A 19,073-nucleotide genomic window follows, 5' to 3' on the forward strand; every position below is an offset into this window, starting at 1 on the left:
TATTAGGAATGAAAATCTGTTGTGAAACATTATTTTGAAGGTGGTGATTCAAGCTAATCGATTTTGGAATTTTAAAATCAGTTGTGATTGATTATATTAATGTCAGAAAAAATGAATATAGGTAGTGACTATTTGCATCCGGGTACAAGTAGCATTTGCCCTCTTCATGTAAAAATCAACAAATAAACACAAAAGCTGGTATAATTTTAAACTAGTACAAGGGTTGGACATTGAAACTGGTTTCATGGCTAAATTGGAGCAGCCTGGTGGCCAATATTCATTAATTGCACATTGCACCAGTAAGAACAGAGTGTGAAGGTTCAGTTAGCATGGTAAGAGCACAGTTTTGCTCAAAATATTGCAATGCACACAACATTATGGGTGAAATACCGGAGTTCAAAAGAGGACAAATTGTTTGTGCACGACTTGCTGATGCATCTGTGACCAAGACAGCAAGTCTTTGTGATGTATCAGGAGCCACGGTATCCAGGGTAATGTCAGCATACCACCAAGAAGGACCAACCACATCCAACAGGATTAACTGTGGACGCTGTAAGAGGAAGCTGTCTGAAAGGGATGTTCGGGTGCTAACCTGGATTGTATCCAAAAAACATAAAACTACGGCTGCCCAAATCACGGCAGAATTCAATGTGCACCACAGCTCTCCTGTTTCCACCAAAACTGTCTGTCGGGACAATAAATTATTGAGGTCTAAAACCAGGTGTTTCAGTTTCATTGTCCAACCCCTGTAGAAGCATCCTATCTAGCAGGCTTCATAACAAATTTTAGCAAGTGCACAGCTTGCTGATATTTGTTTACAGAAAATTAAGAATTCTCTTCTAAAACAAAGTTCTGAGGTAAAGTTAATTTAGATTTTTGATAATGTAGCTTTAAGTTTGTCATTAGTTTTCGAGTTAGTATTGTTTCGACTATTAAACCACTAGCATTAGCTACAAAACTCAAAACATGGCTTAGTTGATGCTTTTTGTGTATCTCAGTATGTTATTTGCTTTAAATGAGGTTTGCGATGGTTAAGTAACTAAGTACCTAACGTTCACCTCATTGCTTGAAAGTTTTGTTTTTTGAGCTGATCGCTAGCTAATTGTTTTCTAATGTCAGCTAGGTACATAGATAAGTGAATCACAAAAATATCAGTAAAATAAATTTGTACGCTAACTTTCAGGTAGATACACATTTAAGCAGATATACAAAAATATATAGAAGAATATTATAGCAGAATATATCATGCAAATAGAAAAAGAATCATGTCAACCCAGTGATGCTACAGCAGCAGTTTAAAAGGAGCTGTTGACTTCATGTGTTTACATGTGTCAGAGAAGACACACGCTAGTTTTCACTCTCCAGTATGTATTGGGGGGAGTCCTAATGAGTGGGTAGGGTAATTGGCCTTCCAAATTGGGTAGAAAATGGGCTTTAATTAGAAATAAATGATCATGAATGAATGAATATGAGCAATCAGATTTAATGCCTCATTTTGTCTGGACACATGTGCTTAATGCTGTCCTTATAGGATTTTTTTTCACTCAGCGGCATCTCTCTTGCACTGCCAGGCAGATGATTCCAGTCACAAAAGATCAGATCTTTCTGGATGAGGAGAGATCAAAATTCTCAAAACTGAAGATCAATTTACCTTTTTAAAAATATTTACATTTACATCACTGATAAAATCTGATTGAAAGATCATGGAAATGTACTTTTTCAGGTTGTACTGGTTGCTGCACGGTCAATATAGCCTAATCTAAACTGATCAAAAATCTGAATCAATTAATGAGGCTTGTAATGTGAATATATCCTAATGATTGAGATTAAGATTATGATGCTTCATTTATGAGTCTAAATGTCTATCTTGTATTTGAATAATTTATATAATATTTGCAGAAAATGAGAAATGGCTGAAATAACATAACAGATGCAGAGCTTTCAGACCTCAAATAATGCAAAGAAAACAAGTTCATATTCATAAAGTTTTAAGAGTACAGAAATCTAAATTTGGTGGAATAATCCTGGTTTTTAAATCACAGTTTTGATGCATTTTGGCATGTTCTCCTCCACCAGTCTTACACACTGCTTTTGGATAACCTTATACCACTCCTGGTGCAAAAATACAAGCAGTTCTTGTGATCATCCATCTTCCTCTTGATTATATTCCAGCGGTTTTCAATGTGGTAAAACCAAAGAAACTCATCATTTTTAAGTGGTCTCTTATTTTTTATTTCCAGAGCTGTAAATGCTCATACCACAAAGGCAGCCTTGCATACAAATAGTACTATAAACCAATATATGTCTCTCTTTAAAGGCCCAAAAAGGCAAACAGAGTACAGTTGTCACCACTGTCAGTTTGATTTACTTCCAGCACGCTAAATCCAGAGACACCAAAACAGGTCAAGGACAGAGAAGCATGAACAGGTTGTGTGTAGGCATCTCTATATAAATAGGAGTAGGTGCCTTTAATGCATGTGAGGTGTGACGGATGTGTACGTTGATAGCTAGTTGCCCCTCACTGACTATGTGCTCCGATCAGAGAACAGCTGCGACTTCAGGTGATATTAAGAGCTTTATTGATTTCCAGGTATTAAAGTGGCTTCTTCAATGAACTGTTGCATACATATTCAATGATACAGGATTTGTGTGCATTGCAGAGTGAGTATGTTTGGGTGTGTGTGTGTGTGTGTGGTCTCTGTAATATAAACATATACAGAGAGATAATTAGAAATTGTATAAACCCAATTCTACATTATATCAAATTATGCAAACATGCAGTAATAATATCAAAACACACATCAAGTTACATAAACAATATATATATATAATAACGTAATTGCACCAAAGTAACATTAATGTGACAAGAAAACCAAATTACTGCAAGTGGCTAGTAATATCAAATAATATAAGTGAAATCTAGGCACTTATAGGGTTAAATAAGAGAAAATTCAAGTGCAGTACCTATAGTAGCCAACGGGTGGCGCTTCAAAGACACAAATGTCAAGCGGTATTGCCGCCATAGAGTCTAGTCTGTTCACGTGAACAACACATGGCGCCATAGGTACAGCAAATACAATATTTAGAAGTTAAATAATGCCTCAAACAGCCACAGAACAGTGGAAATAACACCACAGGTAGAAAATACCGCTAAAGCACTCTCAAACCCAACTATTCATGTAACTTTAACACCAAAGTAAGCATTTACCAATGCATTTAAGGAATAGATAATTTTCCCATTGAATTGAATGGGAGCTCGCGGTAAACTCTGGTTACTGGACTAAACAGCATGTAAATAACACAATCAGATGACACAACATAAATACAGGTCAAAACAAAGTACTTACATTGTCATCAACGCACACATACACACAAAAAGGGGTATTATTTCTACAAGAGGCTGGAGCAAACGGCAAGTGTCTGCCAGCCAAGCACACTGAAACTTAAAGTCATGCATGCACGCAAGTGTGTGGTACGTCGCTGACGTCACCGCGCTTCCTCCAGCAGGGAGTTTTCCACAGCCGCCCCCGGATTCGTGGAGCGAATACGTAGAACTGGAAAGTCTCTGCTGGATTAGCGTGCGCTGGGCTCTCTGTCATCGGGCATCTCTGGTAGCTCGACCAGCTTGGCAACAGGACGGGTGTAGAGGTTGCCCTTGATGTCCACCTCTGCAGCGCGGACCTTTCCGTCGTCACTGGGAATGATGCGGGTGATGCGCCCAACGGGCCACAGCGCTCTCGGGAGCTGTGGGTCGAGCACCATGACGACGGTGCCCACTGCCAGATCTGCTGTAGCAGTTCTCCACTTCTGTCGGGGCTGTAAACCAGGTAAGTATTTGCGTGTGAAGTGACTCCAGAAGTGGTCGGCAAGCACTTGACTGTGTCGCCATCTGCGTCGTCTCAGCAGGTCACTGGAACCATAGACTGCTTGGGGCAGTGAAGCGTCTCGCCGCCCCATGAGGAGGAGATTAGGGGTAATCGGGTCAGGATCGGCCAAGTCAGAGGATACGTATCCTAGGGGCTTAGAATTGAGGATGCCCTCAACTTCAATAAGCACAGTCATTAGGGCTTCCTCTGGGAGGACTTGGTCCTTCAGGATGGTCTGAAGTGAGACCTTCATCGATTTAATCTCCCTCTCCCACACTCCCCCAAAGTGTGGAGCGAGAGGGGGGTTGAATCTGAACAGGATGCACTGTTTGGCCAGCTGTTCTTTGAGCGATGGCTCAAGGGCTTCGAAAGCTTGCTGGAGCTCCTTCTCACCACCACGGAAATTGGTGCCTCTGTCGCAGAGTATCTCGTAAGGCTTGCCCCTGCGCGCTATGAAGCGGCGGAGGGCAAGGAGAAAGGAGTCTGTATCCATACTTGGCATCAGGTCAAGATGAACGCAGCGGGATGTGAGACATTTGAACACAATGCCCCAGCGTTTCTCTTGCCGCCGTCCTACCTTGACTGTGTACGGGCCGAAGCAATCCACTCCGGTGGACCAGAATGGAGGCTTGTTGAGTCGGAGGCGCGCAGCAGGTAGGTCGGCCATCTTGGGGATTGTAGGCTTGCTTCGCCATCTGCAACACTCGACACAGTGTCGCTGGTGCTTCCGTATGGCTTGGCGGCCTCTGAGGATCCAGTATGACCTCCTGATCTCCGCGAATACTCTCTCTGGACCAGCATGCAAGAGCCAATTATCGTAATCCTTCACTAGGAGCTGTGTGATGTGATGATCTGGTGCAAGGACAATGGGGTGAATCGAGTCTTCAGGTAGATTGTCAGCTTTGCGGAGGCGACCTCCCACTCTGATGAGACCAAGAGTATGGTCGTACTCGGGCGAGAGTGATATGAGGCGGCTACTAGGCCGGATAGGGCGGTCATGCTGCAGGGCGCTGAGTTCCTCAGGGAAGCTGTCAGCTTGCGCTCGCTTCAGGAGAGCTACTTCTGTGTCTATGCGAGCTGAAGCAGACATGGAGGCCTCTGCCGCCCTGTATTGAGACCGGTAAGTAGCATCCACTAGATCAGACCAGGTCTCGTACTGCAGTGGATCAGGACATGCATCAGGGACTGTAAGCTGGCCACAGAAGATGGATTTCCTGAGCTCCCCTGTATCTTCCACTCCCGCCACCAAGTTCTCTGGCCAATGGCTAGAGGGTTCGTACAGGAAAGCAGGTCCATCGTTCCAACGGCTTGGTTGAGCTAGTTGATGCAGTGACTTCCCCCGAGTGATGTCATCGGCTGAGTTCTGGTCAGAGGGAACGTACCTCCAGTCACTGGCATTGGTGTGCTCCTGGATTTCAGCTATGCGAGTTCCGACGAACACCTTGTAATGAGCTGAGTCCGACCGGATCCAACTGAGCACTGTGGTGGAGTCTGACCACATGACTGTGTGCCTCAGGGATAGGGTGAGCTCAGAGTGTAGCAGTTTGGCGAGCTGAGCTCCAGTCAATGCAGCGCTGAGCTCCAGACGGGGCATGGAGAGCTGCTTCCGTGGTGCGACCCGGGATCGTGCCATGACGAATGACACATGTGGGTGTCCTTCTGCGTCTTCCATACGAAGGTAGGCAACGGATCCGTATGCCTTCTCCGAGGCGTCACAGAAAACATGTAGGTCAACATTAGAAGGGTCAGTGCTCATGTTGACCGGTATGTAGCAGCGAGGCATACTGACATGCTGAAGGTGGGAAAGTTCACTCACCCAAGTCTGCCACACTATGAGTAGTTCTCCGGTGATGGGCTCATCCCACTGTTGCTCGTGCCTCCAAAGAGCTTGGATCAGGACTTTAGCACGGGTAGTATAGGGAATAATGTACCCTAGTGGGTCGTACTGAGAAGCCAAAACTCTATACACATTTCTCAGTGTGGGCTCAGAGGCTACTGGTTGCCGGTGCTTGTAGCCAAGCGTGTCGGAGGGGCAGTGCCACCGTAGTCCTAGGGTAGATTCCTGAGGATCGGCTCTCTCTGCAGTTAGCCACAATTCACAACCTTGAGATCTTGCCTCTGACGGGAGATGAGCAATGACCTCTGGTCGGTTGCTTGCCCACTGCCTCATGTCGAATCCACCAGCAGCAAGCAGGACTCTCATCTTATCAATCAGCTCTCTGGCCTGTGGTGAAGTGCAGAGAGACTGGAGGCAGTTGTCTACGTAGAAGGCGTTGTTAACTGAGTACAGGACCTCTTCGTTACCGGCACTGTTGGTCTTGACGTGCTGTTGCAGTGCATATATAGCACAGCATGGGCTGCAGGCAGTACCGAAAGGCAGAACACACCATTCGTAGATGTCTGGGCTGCGCTCCCTCTCCATATCACGCCACAGGAAGCGAAGGAGTGGTTGGTCTTCAGGGAGTAGCCGGATCTGGTGGAACATTCCACAGATGTCTCCGCTGATGGCTACTGGGTACTCCCTGAACCGGAGAAGCACACTGAGCAGTGAGGCTCCTAGGTTGGGTCCGGGCAGCAAGATGTCGTTGAGGGCAGTCTGCTGGTACTTGAACGAACAGTTGAACACCACTCTGGCTTTCCCATTGTGGTGAACAATGTGGTGTGGAATGTACCAGGACTCCTCTGACTGGCTTGCTTCATCACTGCTGATCTTGACGATATATCCAGCCCTCTCCAACTTGTGGATCTCCTCGTTGTAGACCTTGGCCAGATCTGAGTTGCTGGCTAGACGTCGCTCAGTAGCACGTAGCCAGGGCATCACCGCCGATGGAGGTGCATGTAGTTTGGGAGCTGCTGGTTTGCGGAGTAGAGGTGTAGCATAGCGGGCTATGCCATCTACTGTGACACGGCCAGTTTGCTGGTCCAGTGTGTTGACAGCTAGCTGATCTTGCTTGGAGCGTGTTGCTTCCTTCTCAGAACGAAACGGCAGGGTGTCGACTTGCCACAGCAGTTCAACATGTCGGTGTAGGTCTTGATTGGGAGACTGAAACGCTGCATGGAGACATGATGTCTCCGCGGAGGGGGTTTGCAGGAAATTAGTTGGTCCCTGTATGGTCCATCCCAGCTGAGTGCATACAGCGACTGGACTGCCTTGAGGTCCTCTAAGTACTGGACGTACTGGAGTGATCAGGTGTGGGTGATCAGAGCCGATGAGGAGTAAAGGCTGGACTACGCTGAAGCCTCGCACCGGAACCTCACGAAGATAGTCAAACTTCTTCTTGAGCATCTCCACAGGGCAAGATTGCTCTGCAAGACTGAGCTCTTCAGCAGTAAATGCATGACTTATGGTATATTTCGCCCGAGTGTTGTTGGGATTGCATACCTCGAATGTCACCGATGCTCCATTAAGCTTCACCACATCTTGTCTGATGGTGCGGAGTGACAGAACTTCATCATCCCTATGCAGATCAAGATGCCTTGCAGCGGCGGGAAGGAGAATGGTTCTTTCAGAACCGTCATCTAGTACGGCGTAAGTGTCCAGTACTTTGCCTCCGCTGTGCAGCTGAATAGGGACAACCTTCACCATGACGCGACTGGAGTGATTGGACTGGCTCACATACACCATGCTGGAAGATGCAGCAACCGTGAATAGGCTCTGGCAGGCTTTGATGGCCACTTCATGCAGGACAAGAAGGTGTTGCTCATTGCAGGTGGGGCATGGCTTCTTCAAGGTACAGCTCTCTGGCTTATGTCCACGCCCGCATCGCCAGCATTTACTCCTTTCCGTGATCCAAGCACCTTTCTCAGCTGTGCTGAGTTTGGCGAACTCTGTACATGCACTGAGGTAGTGCTCTTGGTTGGAGCAGTAGGGGCAATAGGGCTTAAAGCGCTCTCGCTTCTTCGAGGCCTGACTGGGATTTGAACTGGCTGGAGAGGTGGCAGAATTTTGTGGCTCTGAGCTCTCAGTTTGGTTAGTCACATAGACAGTGGCGGACTTAGACTGCTGTTTGGTAGTCTTGTTCTTGCGCTCAGACTGAATGATTCCAGGTTTAGAAGCTTCAGTAGCACGTCTTGCCACCTGTATGGCTTGTGCTTTGCGTTCCAGCCAATCTGCAAAATCAGGGAGCGTGTATGTCCGATCACTGCCACTGCGGATGATACCCTTGGATATGCAATGCTCAGCGAAGCGGTCTCTGTACGTGGCAGGTAACTTGCTTAGCAGTGTGTCCACGTGAGAGCCACATCTCAGCTCGGTTTGAGAGGTACCATCGATACTGCTCAGCAGTCCCACTAAAGTGCTGACACCAGATGAGAAGTCCTCAAATGCCTGTGCGTCACCAGGTTTGATCGGAGGAGAATTCAGGATGGCTCTCAGCTCTCCTTGGACAAGCTGGCGTGGCTGGCCATAGCGCTGTTCGAGGGCATGCATGGTGCTCGTGTACGGTGTTGGGTCGTTGACATACCTTTTGGCCACCTGAAAGGCGTTTGGCTGTTTGAGAAGGTCAAGAAGTACTTGGTACTTGTAGTCCTCACTTAAGTGCTGGTGTGGACCTAGCACACTGTCCAGTCCTTTCTTCATCATGATGAAGTCGCTCTCCTTGCCAGAGCTGAACGGGATAAGCTTGGGTTTTGGAATGCCGTAGGAAGAGGCAATGGCCATTTCCAGGATACCAGGAGCTGTTGGCCTCGGTGGTTGGACAGGTTGCAGATAGGGTGCTGGTGGTGGCATCGTAGGCATGTGCGTAGCTGGCGGGAGTGATGGATAATAGGGGTAGTACCCTCCAGTTGTATCAACTGCAGGAGGATAGGTAGGGTACTGAGGGTAGGACTGGTATTGTATTGATGGAGGAAGTGAATGCTGAGTAGGCTGAGGAAGAGGATTACTCAGTTGGACAGGAGGTGGATGGCTGACGGGCTGCGCTGGCAAAGCCTGAGGCATAATGGGCTGTGGCGCAGACTGTAATGGCTGTCCATTCTGTCGACGAGGAGTATGGAGTGCAGAGTTGGGGTTGGAGATCCATCCATCATCCGTGAGCACTTGTGCCGAGGCCTGGTGGACTGGCTGGGTAAGCATGGCTTGGTCTTGTGCACGTGGCTCTCCATTCTGAAGCAGAAGGCTGGGCTGTCGTAATGGGGAACCATGCTGTGACACTGGCTGCTGTAGGGGCTCTTCGCCAGCAGCAGTAGTGTTGCGAGCGGGGCTGTGCACTGGTGATGACCGATGGCTGCCAGCAGGGCTGTCCAGAGTTAACCTTGGCATTCTAGAGTACTGTGGAGGATAGTGATGGTAAGATGGAGGATATGATGGCTGATATGCCGGAGCACTTTGTGGATAGGGCAGGCGTTTGGTGCTGTCCATCACAAGCTGCAATTCCTTTAGCTGTTTGGTAAGGTCATTGTAGCGGGCTTCCATACGATGCCATCGCTCCTCTTCATCTGTCCTCTGCAGAGTTGGAACAGGTGTGATGAAGTCGGCAGGTGCTAGCTGGCTAGCTGATTGACTCTTTGTAGCCTGATGGGGGTGTCGCTCAAAGAGAGGCAGCTGTTTGGCTGGGAAACCGAGTTCGTAGTCCCCAAGATGCCGTGGGAGCTGTCTCGCTCTCTGGGGACGGACTTGGATGTCATCTTCTCTGTCATCACCTTGGCGGGTCGCCATAGCGCAGTGGGCGGAGCTATCCGGCTCGAAGGACCACTTGTGACGGATGTGTACGTTGATAGCTAGTTGCCCCTCACTGACTATGTGCTCCGATCAGAGAACAGCTGCGACTTCAGGTGATATTAAGAGCTTTATTGATTTCCAGGTATTAAAGTGGCTTCTTCAATGAACTGTTGCATACATATTCAATGATACAGGATTTGTGTGCATTGCAGAGTGAGTATGTTTGGGTGTGTGTGTGTGTGTGTGGTCTCTGTAATATAAACATATACAGAGAGATAATTAGAAATTGTATAAACCCAATTCTACATTATATCAAATTATGCAAACATGCAGTAATAATATCAAAACACACATCAAGTTACATAAACAATATATATATATAATAACGTAATTGCACCAAAGTAACATTAATGTGACAAGAAAACCAAATTACTGCAAGTGGCTAGTAATATCAAATAATATAAGTGAAATCTAGGCACTTATAGGGTTAAATAAGAGAAAATTCAAGTGCAGTACCTATAGTAGCCAACGGGTGGCGCTTCAAAGACACAAATGTCAAGCGGTATTGCCGCCATAGAGTCTAGTCTGTTCACGTGAACAACACATGGCGCCATAGGTACAGCAAATACAATATTTAGAAGTTAAATAATGCCTCAAACAGCCACAGAACAGTGGAAATAACACCACAGGTAGAAAATACCGCTAAAGCACTCTCAAACCCAACTATTCATGTAACTTTAACACCAAAGTAAGCATTTACCAATGCATTTAAGGAATAGATAATTTTCCCATTGAATTGAATGGGAGCTCGCGGTAAACTCTGGTTACTGGACTAAACAGCATGTAAATAACACAATCAGATGACACAACATAAATACAGGTCAAAACAAAGTACTTACATTGTCATCAACGCACACATACACACAAAAAGGGGTATTATTTCTACAAGAGGCTGGAGCAAACGGCAAGTGTCTGCCAGCCAAGCACACTGAAACTTAAAGTCATGCATGCACGCAAGTGTGTGGTACGTCGCTGACGTCACCGCGCTTCCTCCAGCAGGGAGTTTTCCACATGAGGCATGCGGTCTGCTGTTGTCTCCGCTTTACTGAAGCTGTGCAGACCACAGGCTGGTGTGTAACTTGCCTCATAGGCCTCTTTTTCAGCAGATTTGTAGTGGATCAAGCTGTGCGGCACTGCTAGCGTGCATCAGGGGGAGGAACAAAAGGGAAGAGGCGGAGCAGATGTACTTTCTCCTCACCGAATCCCTGATCCCTCGTGATAGGCACATAATGAGAAACAGCCTAGTGTTCACTCCGTGACACACACACATACTCACACACACACAACTCCCCATTCATTATTCACGCCAGATTAGTCTGTTCGTTAAGGGGTTGCTGAGAGTCGTGGGGGTCGTGGGGTGGCTGAGGAAGGGGGAGAATCTCTAAAAAGGGTTTGAGATGCTGGGTTAGAGGTGGACTATACTCACAGCAGACACAACACAGTGGTGGTTCTCAAGGCAATCCTCAGAGCCTCCAGACTGTCCATGTTTTATCTGTTATCTAGCGCTCTGGACCAGCTCCCAGGGTCAGGAACCTGTACCAGTGCTCTTAATGGCTTGTTTCAGGTGTGTGTGGACAAGCAATCCACAGAGTGTACAGAAAAAGTCAGTCAAAAGCAGCCAAGTGTGTAGTTGTGTGTGCTTGCTGGCCTAGGCCTAATGCTTATAGATACTCAACCCAACATTAAAACAACTGGATTAGACACAGCAGTGCTGCTGGAGTTTTTAAACATTTTTAAACACACACTGGTCACTTACTGTCAACTCTACAGTGGCTTGCTAAAGTATTTTGTCATCCTAAAAAACAACAAACTTAAATGTATTTCATTGAGATTTGAAGCGATAGACCAACACAAAGTAGCACATCATTGTGAAGTGGAACGAACATGACATGCAAAAGTATTCAGCTGTCTTTACTCTAAAATGCCTAAATAAAATCCAGTGCAATCATTTGCTTTTAGAAGTTTTCACAAAATTACTTAATCCAGCTGTGTGTAATTTAGTCTCAGTATAAATATGCCTGTTCTGTGAAGGCCTCAGTGGTTTGTTAGAGAACACAAGTGAATGAACAGCATCATGAAGACCAAGAAACTCACCAGGCAGGTCAGAAATAAAGTTGTGGAGAAGTTTAAAGCAGGGTTAGGCCACAAACTTTGAGCATCCCAAGAAGCACTGTTCAATCCATTATCCAAAAAAAAAAAAAAAAATATATATATATATATATATATATATATATATATATATATATATATATATATATATATATATATATATATATATATATATATTCTACAATTGCAAATCTACCAAGACCTGGCCTACCACCAAAACTGATGAATCGAGCAATAAAAACACTGGTCAGAGAAACAGCCAAAAGGCCCATAGTCACTCTGGAGGAGCTGCAGAAATCCACAACTCAGGTAGGAAAATAAGTTGTGCACTCCACAAAGCCGGCCTTTATGGAAGAGTGGCAAGAAGAAAACCACTGTTAAAAAATGCTTTGTTAATAAGAAGTGCTGCCACAAGCCATGTAGAGGACACGGCAAATATGTGGAAGAAACCTGTTAGAGGCTGCAAAATACTTGAGACTGGCCAGAGCTACAGTGAAATTGTTTAGATCAATGAACATTTATGTGTTTGAATAGCTCAGTCATTCAAAGTAGTCCTGGACTACTGGTGGATTATTCTCAGTCCAGCAGTGAAGCTGAGATGTTCAAAAACTCCATCAGCACTGCTGTGTCTGATCCAGTGGTCAGTGCAAACACAACACTTGTTCCTGTCTCATGAAATTTAATAACGGATGCTGTAATCAGCTAAATTATATATTGGCTATTCCCTAGTGTGGACTTTGTGTGGACTGCACTGTAAGTAAGTGAGTGAGTGAGTGAGTGAGGAAACATGCAGACACTGCGTACAAATCCTTCCGAGTGGATCACGACCACTCAAGAACTACTGACCACACAGATAAACAAACAGAGGCCCCAGTATTGCCAGGTCCTGGGAAAACTCCCCCACAGGGCTCCCTGGGCCAGATTTGTGGTCCTTGTTTTGCCCCCAAGTCCGAGCCACGGAGTCAGTGTGACTGGAGGAGTTTCACAAACGTCAAGCACTTCAAGGAACACTTATTAGGAAACCAAAGCAAACCATTATGTAAAGAAGGAAACCACCCATTACAGTGATGTCTTTTTTAAAACCACAACAGTTGTATAGTAAGCAAGCACACAGGCTAACGTCTGTTACATGCTGTTACTGTTCTTCTGCATGTTCGTCACTGTCTGTAAGAGCTCTTCAGACAAAAACATCTCGATAAAACTTGGTGCAAATGTCATCTGGACAGATCCGTTTAAAGAGATAGGAACGGCTCTTCACAAAAGGTCAGGTGAGAAGTCTGAGAGTCTACAAAGCCGAACGATACAAGCAAACACCCAAAACACGCCACTGACAAAACACAAATGAATGGGGAGGATTCCTCGTGCTTTCACAGAGACAATGGAAAAAAAGCCTAGTGAAAAGGACTCGGAAATATATGTTGACTATACGCAAGGTATCTGTTCAGGTGCGAGTCTTTTAAAAGAGTGTGTTTTTTTTTTTTTTAAAGAAGGGATGACACTAGAAGAGACTACAGCCGATGACATGTGCAGAAGTGAAGAGTACAGGAGTGTTGAGAAGAGATTTATGATGTACGCGCTCGTGAAACGCTCCGTCAGAGCTGTATAGCCTGTTCTTTGTGTGGAAACGGCAGGCAGGAGAGATTACCTCCACACAGCTCCACAGGCTTGTGCGGACAGGCTCCGTTCCTGCCTTCTCTGACCTATTTTAATCCATGATTGGGAGCAAATAAAATATATGAGGGTGCATTCTGAAATTTTGACAGCGCAATCTAGCTTTTATTGTCCAAGCTGTCCAACTGATGATGCACAATAGGAGCACAGTTGAGCAGCTGTCTGTAAAAGCACATTAATCATCTGTAAGAATGGTAACCTTCAAATATATGGAATAAATAGAGATTTGTGTTCATAGTTTTCAAAAAGTAGGTCTTCCCTAAGAGGCAAGACATTGACACCCTACACAGCACAGTGCGTACAAGATGGCAGAGTGCAGGAAAAAAAAAATGTTTAGATGAAAGCAACCATCCAAACGTTCTTCCACAAAAAGAGTGGGTTAGCCAATGTGCGAACACCCAGTCTTAGCAGTGTTTGAGCTGCAATGCCAACAGATACAACATCTGGGCTTAAAGAAACAGCAGCCATGCTCAATAGGGTTGGAACAGGATAGCCATGATGATAACAGTCAGGTTTAGCGGGGTTGGAGCTGAGATGCTAACAGATACAACAGCTGGTCTGGACTAAAAGGAAAAGCAGCTATGCTCGGTATGGCTAGAATAGGATAGCCATGATGATGATAACAGTCAGGCTCAACAGGGTTGGAGCTGAGATGCTAACAGATACAACTGCTGGGCTTGGATTAAAAAGAAAAGCAGCTGTGCTCAGTATAGTTAGAATAGGATAGCCATGATGATAACAGTCAGGCTCAGCAGCTGCAATGCTAACAAATGCTTGCACTGCTAAATAGAAAAGCAACTGGGCTCAGAAGAGTTGGAGTGGTTTGAAGTGAGAGATGTGGGTGCCCCAGCATGATACCTAATGGTTATATAGTGATCATATAGTGCTATCTTAAGAAGTAGGCCTTTACCCTTCAATAAACCAGTGTGGATTCACTGATTCGACTGGCCATGGTGAGCCTCGTTTTGGTATTTGCCCTTTAGATACTCTTTTTAAACCTAGGCTAGGCTTAGTCTGTGTTCCGGAAGGCAGCTCTAAAGGTCTTAATTTTGTTTTCATTGACAAAGGAAGTCGCTTTCTTTTAAGAACACAAGAAAACCTCACCCACAAATGCCACGTACCCTGCCTTCTTAATGAAAACAATTAGCACACTGCTAACAGGACATGCACAAAAGTTGCTATAGCTGCTTGTGTTTACAAGCACTATTAGCCATTGTTCTGAATGAATCAGGTTACAATACTCTAGCTCCGCTAACAACTGTCTCTGACCAGCCGGGACCTGACTGAACCCACCCTTAAAAAGTCCCATCAATGGGAGGGAATTAAACAGGCTTTACTGTGCCTGTGGCCTGGACGTGGTGCAACACGAGGCTCTGAATGAATGGGTCAGAATGAGGGAGTAAGTGAGAGGGGTGGGGATCTGTATACAGCTAAGGATCTGCACTACTTTAAAAAGAAAAAGCTTTCAGATATACAGTACAGTCTCAGTTAAACAGTTAAAACAAGTAATTGAGGCAGAAAAGGAGCAGTAGATGTAGAATCTCAAGAGTATGGTGGTTATGTAAAGAAAGCCTTCCACCTCCACACACACAGTACACTCACACAAGCTCACACGCAGAGTAGAAGACAGCAACTTGGCTTCGCAGACGAGTAGACTAGGAAAGGCTTCTTCTTTTTATCATCACCTCAGCAAGTGTCTCTGCCTATCAGACAAGACAGACTGGTTGAAAAAGTCTAGATGAGCGTACTGCACACCCCTCTCAAAGCTGCCAGTAGCCCAGCTGAGAGAGGTCAGCCCCACACCAGGCTTTATTTATAGCCCAACAACAGCCGGAGGAACGGGGAGCCAAAGCTTTTACGGGCTTTTCAGTAAATGGATCATCTACGCATGCGGATCAGCAAGGGAGACGCTGCCACTGAGTAAACATAGCTACCCATCTATCTCTTCTGATGCGCTCCCAAAGTTGGCAGAACCTCTCAGAACCTCTGTGGTTAGGTTTGCTTAGGCCAATACTGACAGAACCAAAAATGTGGCCATGCCATAAGCTGGTCCGTCACCAGCACTGAAAGAAATACACTAGAAAACTTGAACATTGTTGTTTTATTGTACAAACTGCAGACAACATATGAAAATATTGTCATTTAGAGCATTATTTGCAGAAAGCTTTTAGACCTCAAATAATGCAAAAAAAAAATAACAGGTTCACATTTATAAAGTTTTAAGAGTTCAGAAATCAATATTTGGTGAAATAATCCTGTTTTTATTCACAGTTTTCGTGCATCTTAGCATGTTCTTCTCCACCAGTCTAATACACTGTTTTTTGATAACTTTATGCCACTCCTGGTGCAAACATTCGAACAGTTCAGCTTGGTTTAATGGCTTGTGATCATCCATCTTCCTCTTGATTATATTCCAGAGGTTTTCAATTTGGTAAAATCAAAGAAACTCATAACTTTTTTTTTCTAACTTTTTTAGAGCTGTATATTTCCCTTACTGTTTGAAAAAGAAACAGAATTAAAGCATCATATTCCTTAATATGTCTTCCTGTAACACAGGCATGTTTAGCTACTAAAATTCTGTGGTCCTGCAAACCCTGTTCCAGTCTAAAAAAGTTACTGATTCAGTGCAGAGTACTATTAGTTCCTTGTAGTCAATTGCATCAGTCATACACCAATTCTGACTGTAGCCTAGTTAAAACATAAACTGCCTCAATGTTCAAGGAGTTTATGAATAAAAGTGCATAAAATGTAATGGACTGCACCAATCAAACTGTTTTTAATGAAGTATATTTTCAAATCTACCCCCTGCATAACAGTAGGTGTAACATCTGTTGTAAAAAAAATCCTTTTGCTTCCTTTATTTTTATATTCAAAGATTTAAAAAAAAAAGAAAAACTGATCTCATGAAACCAGATCTACACAACAACATAGCCAAAATCATAAGCACCCTTACACTTACAATCACAAGAACAGTCAATTTTGTGTCATTATATAAGCAAATAAATATTCTGTACATATTGCCTGATTCAGTTTCCTGAAATGAATGTTCCCCAATCTGTGAATTGTGGAGAGGTGCAAATTGGACTTTAATGACAATTATTAGCATACATTTTACAAAATCTGTACTTGAAACCCTCAAAAAATGTAAATACTTTTACCTGCCATGCAGCGAATTACTATGGCCATTTGGTTAGCAAATAATCCAGTTTAAAGTTAGCCACAAATTAATAAACAACAGAACAGAGGTCATGTGAGGAACACAACAAAACAAGATACATTTTGCTTAGTATTTACTTAATATAATATGTTTTGTTTATGATGGGAAATGTTCCAGATTGGCTGCAGATGGTTAAAAACCAACTATCGCATATGCGACAGTGTTTTTATTTATCATCTCTTAATATTGTCCTTGTTAAGATGCACTAAGAAGTATCTGTGCTGCAACTGAAATTCTGCACTAACTATGTTCAACAAACATGTGGTTTAGGAAAGACTTTATACCCTAATCTATGATCGCACTGACATTCAGCTGGTTATATTATAACAAAGCACCTAGTAGGGATGGCAATATATGCTGTAACAGCCATGCTTTCATTCACCACATATAACTAAAAGGTAAGAAACTGTCCTACATTTTTGCATTTGCATTTGAATTTGCATGGAAATTTTTAGACAAATAAGGGATTTCTGCTAACCCATGTTTGCAGGTTATCTCAGACAAATTATTATGAACTAATCAGGCTCTAGTTGTCAGAAACCACAGCACAGAAACCGAAAGACCTTTACTTCACTGCCTAAAAATCCTACACAGTTCCAAGCAGTTTTGCAGACATCTGTGGTCATTGACTGTGCACACTGTATGTGTGCGTATGAATGAGTGAGTAGAGTTATGCTTACCATATGGAAAGCTCAGCCGTGGCGTGACATCATCCTCGACTCTCTGCGCTGATGTGGCCAGGAGGAAGAGAAGGGCGAGGAGTAAAAGGGAACAGGCTTGGAAAGAGGGCCACGCCATCCTAGCTGTCCGCATGCTGCTCCTCTGAGATCTCACTACCTTCTCTAACTCTCAGGAGCTTATGGAATGCATGTAGAGCCTCTCTTTTCTCCTTATTTATTTCTGCAGTCCTCTGTTGAGATCTCCCAGTAGTTCCTCAGGCTCTCTTGAGTGTCAGAGCAGCGAGTGTTGTGATGATGGATGCTGTGCTGCAGGGATTCCTGGATCTTGAGGTGAACTCAACTTCACAAAACCGTCTTTCCACGAACTGACGAGTCTCCCCGAACGGACAGTCCACTCATATCAGCCTCCATGTGTTCACTGCAGCAGTACGCTTAGACTCACGCCCTGCGAGGAAGACACAAGGCAGAAAGAAGTCAGGTTAGTCATGCCCTGAAGCAGAGAAGGGGCTATTTATCATCCTTTAGGCCTGCCCCTCAGATCAAGTGCCTTCGGGCTACATAAAAAAAAAAAAAACGAATCAAGCCACGACACACCATTCGCCAATCAGCGTGTGCACTCTTGCTGCACTTTTTTTTTTGTTTGGCATAAGTGAGACGGTGCATGTGGTATTAGTTTCACAAGCATCTGCTGGCTTCTAAATGGAGCAGATACTCACTATGAGTTGAGCAAAACCACCAACACCACACCTGAGACTTGATTTTATGAATCTCTCACAAGAGTTTAAGGAGATTAACAAATACTTTTTTTTTATACCACCAGAATCACCAGTCTCAAATACAGCCTACAATACAGCATATACAGTACTAGCAGGGGTGGGCAGTTGCATAAGCTGAGCAAATACTGCGATTATGTGGCTTCCATATAAATTTAGCTCACTTTGCTCACAGGTCACAGGGACTGTTTGAACACCATAGACATTTTTATACAGGTGCACCTCAAAAACATTAGACTATCTTTGAAAAGTTGCTTCATTTCAGTAATTGAGTTCAAAATTATTGATTTTATTGTTGATGATTATGGCTTACAGCCAATGAAAACCTAAAAATCAGTATCTCAGAAAATCAGAATATTATTTAAGACCAATTGGTACTTTTTGCAGTGTGGGCAGTGTGCCAAGTCCTGCTTGGAAAATGAAATCCTCACTTCACACTAGAACCCAAGCAGCTTGGCCTGTGTGTCTCTCCACTCTTCCTCCAGACTCTGATCCCTCAATTTCCAAATGAAAGGCAGAGTTTACTGATGGTCAGTGATGGTTTGGAGAGACATGTCATCTGCTGGTGTTGATCCACTGTGTTATATCAAGTCCAAAGTCAGTGCAGTGTCTACCAGAACATCTTACAGCACTTCATGCTTCTCTCTGCTGACAACTTTTATGAAAATGCAGATTTCATTTTCTAGCAGGATTTGGCACACTGCCAAAAGTACCAATTGGTCTTATATAATATTCTGATTTTCTGAGACACTGATTTTTGGGTTTTCATTAGTTGTAAGCCATAAGCATAACAATAAACAATAAAAGAAATAAACGCTTAAAATCGATCACTCTGTGTGTAATACATCTATATAATATATGAGTTTCTCATTTTGAACTGAATTACTGAAATAAAGTAACTTTTCAATGATATTCCAATTCTAACCCTCAATAACTACATTTTAATTGGACAAGATATAAAGCGGATTTCTCCACTGGTTAGCCAGTTTGTCCAGTATGTCTAAATGTCTAAATGTTTTGACAGTCATGAAAAGTGTA

At 44.2% G+C, this 19,073-nt stretch overlaps 1 protein-coding gene across 2 annotated transcripts in view; it reads right to left on the reverse strand.

The window, feature by feature from the left end:
• Positions 1–19,073, reverse strand: part of sema4ba (sema domain, immunoglobulin domain (Ig), transmembrane domain (TM) and short cytoplasmic domain, (semaphorin) 4Ba) — a 133,004-nt gene that overhangs the window by 56,555 nt on the left and 57,376 nt on the right. For both annotated transcript variants that reach the window (XM_007254480.4, XM_049483522.1), the window contains exon 2: positions 17,263–17,707. In XM_007254480.4, the coding sequence (XP_007254542.3) occupies positions 17,263–17,395 (133 nt within the window). In that variant the 5' untranslated portion in view covers positions 17,396–17,707. The remainder of the gene's footprint in view (positions 1–17,262; positions 17,708–19,073) is intronic.

Source organism: Astyanax mexicanus, chromosome 9, assembly GCF_023375975.1.
Source record: "Astyanax mexicanus isolate ESR-SI-001 chromosome 9, AstMex3_surface, whole genome shotgun sequence".
Lineage (NCBI taxonomy): Eukaryota > Metazoa > Chordata > Actinopteri > Characiformes > Acestrorhamphidae > Astyanax > Astyanax mexicanus.